The sequence below is a fragment of the Lactuca saligna genome, chromosome 5 (genome assembly GCF_052625555.1).
Source record: "Lactuca saligna cultivar CGN05327 chromosome 5, ASM5262555v1, whole genome shotgun sequence".
NCBI classification, from domain to species: domain Eukaryota; kingdom Viridiplantae; phylum Streptophyta; class Magnoliopsida; order Asterales; family Asteraceae; genus Lactuca; species Lactuca saligna.
In genome coordinates, this window is record NC_136421.1 from 254,788,900 (window position 1) to 254,793,080 (window position 4,181).

Consider the following 4,181-nt stretch of genomic DNA (forward strand, 5'->3'; position numbering starts at 1 on the left):
CACTTCAGGTGAGTTCATACCCCTACAATCAACCTTTTATATGTTTTTAATGCTTTGAAGGGGGGGATACAAGTTGAAAAACAATATAATTGTGTTTGGTTATACATTTGAATTCTTACTAACATAAGAATTTTACTGTTTTCAAACACTGTTAAACTTCATTTTCAAAACCCTTTATTTTATATTACTTATAAGACGCTTTTACTTTCAAAATCATATTCATATAGATATTTAAGTATAAATATGCTTTAATGGACTTAGGACTAATGTTAACAACCTTAACTCCTGTTCCTTGTTTGGTTGTGGGCTTAGGGTAGAATTCACTAGTCCGACTGTCGATTAACTTACACTTATACATACTAAATACTTATATCAATATTAAACCCCCATTTTCAAGATCTACTTAACTTAATCATTTATGATTAACAAGTGAGTCTTTCAACTAGTCCGACTGTCGATTAACTTACACTTATACATACTAAATACTTATAGTATAGAGAATTACGATTTACTATTCTCACACAATGAAACTTACATGAGTCAGTCTATAACATGAGCCAGATCATTCATACTATAACAAGAACAGAAAGGAACATATGCATTTACAAATATGAACATATTCACTTACAAAAGGAACATTTACACTATAACTAGAACAAGATAACAATAATGTGAGATACTATTTCATGGCACAACAATATACTTGCTGTGTCACGTTTTGTAACCATAGTCTCCTGGAAGGAGAGCGTTATATATCTATACAGGATTGACCATCCCACACCTTGCTGCTAGCTACAGTGGGATCTACAGGTCCACGGGTGAACAAATGTCATACCTTTTTGACGTCCGAAAAATGTCATGTACTTACACTAGGTCGATCAAGCATGGTTACAACCTTATCACATTTTCACCTAAATTAACCAACCCGGTTATAAGGTGGTAAACTAATAATATTTGAGTATCATTCATTAGTATAAACATTTTATTTACATTACTATAAGAGAACAAACAAACATTACGGTCTTGATCGAATACTACATTTTCATCACAAGCAGAAAATATAGGATTTTCTGGGAAAACAAAAAAACCTTTTTTGATACAACCATTATCCGATTTATGAAGTAAATACAACATAATGACACTAAACTGCTTATGAACTCACCAGCTTAAATGTTGATCTACTATTTCAAAATAACTTGTATCTTTAGGTCACCAGTAGACAGGTACAAAATGGTCAGGTTTTCCGAAGACGGAGCTTATTCAAGATTCATCTTATTCTTTTGTTATACATTCATTTTTGGAGTCATTTTGTATTAACTATACTATTTAATGCAATGAATGTTGTTGCTTGATTTACTATATCGCATTGTTATGATACTGTACATGACGTCCTCCACTCCAAAACGTTTATGTCGTTCCAGTTTTGGGGTGTGACAACAAGTTTCTAGGTTCACGTCGACGAGGAGGTTTCTAGCTTTGGGTCGCTCGTGGTGTGAGTGTCGGAGATGAAAAAGATGGAGGAAAATGGTGGTTTGAGTAGTGACACTTGTGGAATGAAAGAAGGTGGTGTTTTGGAGATGCAGACGATGGAGGTGGGTAGGTATAGGAAGGTGAATCCTTATTTGATAATTTCTATTACTAAAAATTATAAATAGGCAAAGATATGAAATTAAAAAGGGTATAACTGTTTTTTTATATGCACCAGGGACCAACACTATAATTTCTTCATACCATAGGGACACAATATGTCAACATTGAAAAGGTGGGATCAAATGTAAGAATTTGACCAAATCACAAGGACCAAAACTATAATTTACTCAAAATTATATGATATGTCCTTTATTTGTATCCATACGATTAAGAATTTCCGGGAAAAAATAAGTCACCAAACCACAAGGACCAAAACGAATGGAAAAGTTTTAAAAGTCTACATTGAAACTTAAATTAGAATGTTGTATATTTTTTTTATGTATATACAACGTCACAATCTGAATTCTGTATTCTAGATAATTTCTTTCTATAAATGCTCACTCATATCACCCTTTAATTCCAACAACCTTAAGTATCTTTTTTTATCACTAAACAAAATAAAAAATGGGCCATTGGAATATCAAATTACTTCTTCTCGCTATATTCATGGGAATTATTAACTTTTCTCGAGCTCAAAACTCGCCACAAGACTTTGTTAATGCCCATAATCGAGCTCGAGCTCAGGTTGGCGTGGGGCCCATGACATGGGATAGTCGTGTGGCCAGTTTCGCACAAAATTATGCCAATCAAAGACGTGGTGACTGTCAGATGATGCACTCCCAAAACCGTCCCTATGGTGAAAATCTTGCCTTTGGTTCAGGGTTTGTCATGACCGGTGTAGATGCTGTGAACATGTGGGTTGGCGAGAAGGCCAATTATGATTATAATTCAAACACTTGTGCTCCAAACAAGGTGTGTGGGCATTATACTCAAGTTGTTTGGCGCAATTCGGTCCGTCTTGGTTGTGCAAGAGTTCAATGCAATAATGGTGCATGGTTCGTGACATGCAACTATGATCCTCCCGGTAACTATGTTGGGCAGAAACCTTACTGAAGATGCATATATTAAATAATCCGCACTCGCATGAAGTATAACTTTCGAGTGCATGATTAAATAAATCACACTTGAAATATATTTTCATGTGGCTGATTAAATAATTGTAATAATTGGATGGATGTAAGAAACATATGTTAATAGATGTTCTTCCATTCTTTTTCTAGTTTATAAAGTCTGATACCACAAGTATTTTGGTCTAAGATGTAAACATGCTTCAAAATTTACAAACTATCTACAACGTATATTTACCTAATATATAAATACGTATAATGATTATGTCAAATAAACAATAAAACTTCGAATGGTTTTGGCTTTGTGCATACAATCTTGGTGTTTCGTAAGTGTCAGACATGATCACGTTCGTTACACCTTTCTGCTTACAAGTTACAACCTTTATCAATACATATAATAAACCGAAGGTCCTGATCATTTTCACGCCCTATTATAACATATTTAATTTGGGCCTTGGATAACATAAAAATGGATGTCATAAGAGTAAAAAGATTTTACCTACAGTAAAATAAATAGTTAATTTCATTCTAACCCAACAAACTTTTTCAAATTAATTTAAATGACTCTTGATGTTTTTTTTGGCTTCTTAAGGGGGATAATATGGAGTTTGTCAGGTTTAAAAAGTTAGAAAAACAAAAAATACCAATAGAAAATTTCCGTAAGTAATTACCGATGGAATAGCGACGGAATATCTATGACGGAATAACGATGGAAGGAATCCATTAGAATAAATGTATCCCACTTAACTAAGATGGAAGGAATTATGACGGGATACCGATGGAATAGCGACGGAATATCTATGACGGAATAACGATGGAAGGAATCCATTAGAATAAATGTAGCCCACTTAACTAAGATGGAAGGAATTATGACGGGATAACGATGGAAGGATTTCCATTAGTAATTACCTATGAAAAAAATTATGGGGGTGGGATTCGAACTCAAGTCTCAATGTGTATTGTGTCAAAGACTTTACCAACCGGTCGGAGATGCCACATCCAATAATAAACGTAGCCCACTTAACTAAGATGAAAGTTTAAACTAACAACTAACTAGGAAATCTTTGATTCAATCTCAATGAGAAGAGAACAATATATAATATTTGTCGTTTCAAAAAAAGAAATTTTTGTACAATACCATTTTTATTCATTCATTTATTATTATTATTATTATTAATAATTCCATTATTATTATTAATATCATTATCTTTATTATTATTATTATTATTTCTATTATTGTTGTAATTATTATTTCCATTAATATTATTATTATTATTTGTATTATTGTTATTATTATTAATTACATTATTATAATAGTTTATATTATTTCTATTATTATTATTATTATTATTATTATTATTATTAATAATAATAATAATAATATTATTATTATTATTATTATTCAGGGTTGAACTAATGAGAACATAGTTTTTGATCATTTGCACATGTCTAAGAGATGTCATCAATGCAAGTTCAATCATAGGGAAAAATCACACAATGATACAAAGTGTAGCGTGAAAGAAATACATGTATAGATCTACACACCACAAACGTTTCAAGTTCTCTCAAAAAACTTGGCTAAAT

The 4,181-nt window shown here is 32.0% G+C and overlaps 1 protein-coding gene across 1 annotated transcript; it reads left to right on the forward strand.

Moving 5' to 3' along the window:
* Positions 1–2,056: 2,056 nt before the first annotated feature.
* LOC145047417 (pathogenesis-related protein PR-1 type-like) lies at positions 2,057–2,839 on the forward strand. The gene has a single exon (XM_078995682.1). The coding sequence runs from the start codon at positions 2,095–2,097 to the stop codon at positions 2,581–2,583; it is 489 nt and encodes a 162-aa protein (XP_078851808.1). The 5' UTR covers positions 2,057–2,094; the 3' UTR covers positions 2,584–2,839.
* Positions 2,840–4,181: the final 1,342 nt, after the last annotated feature.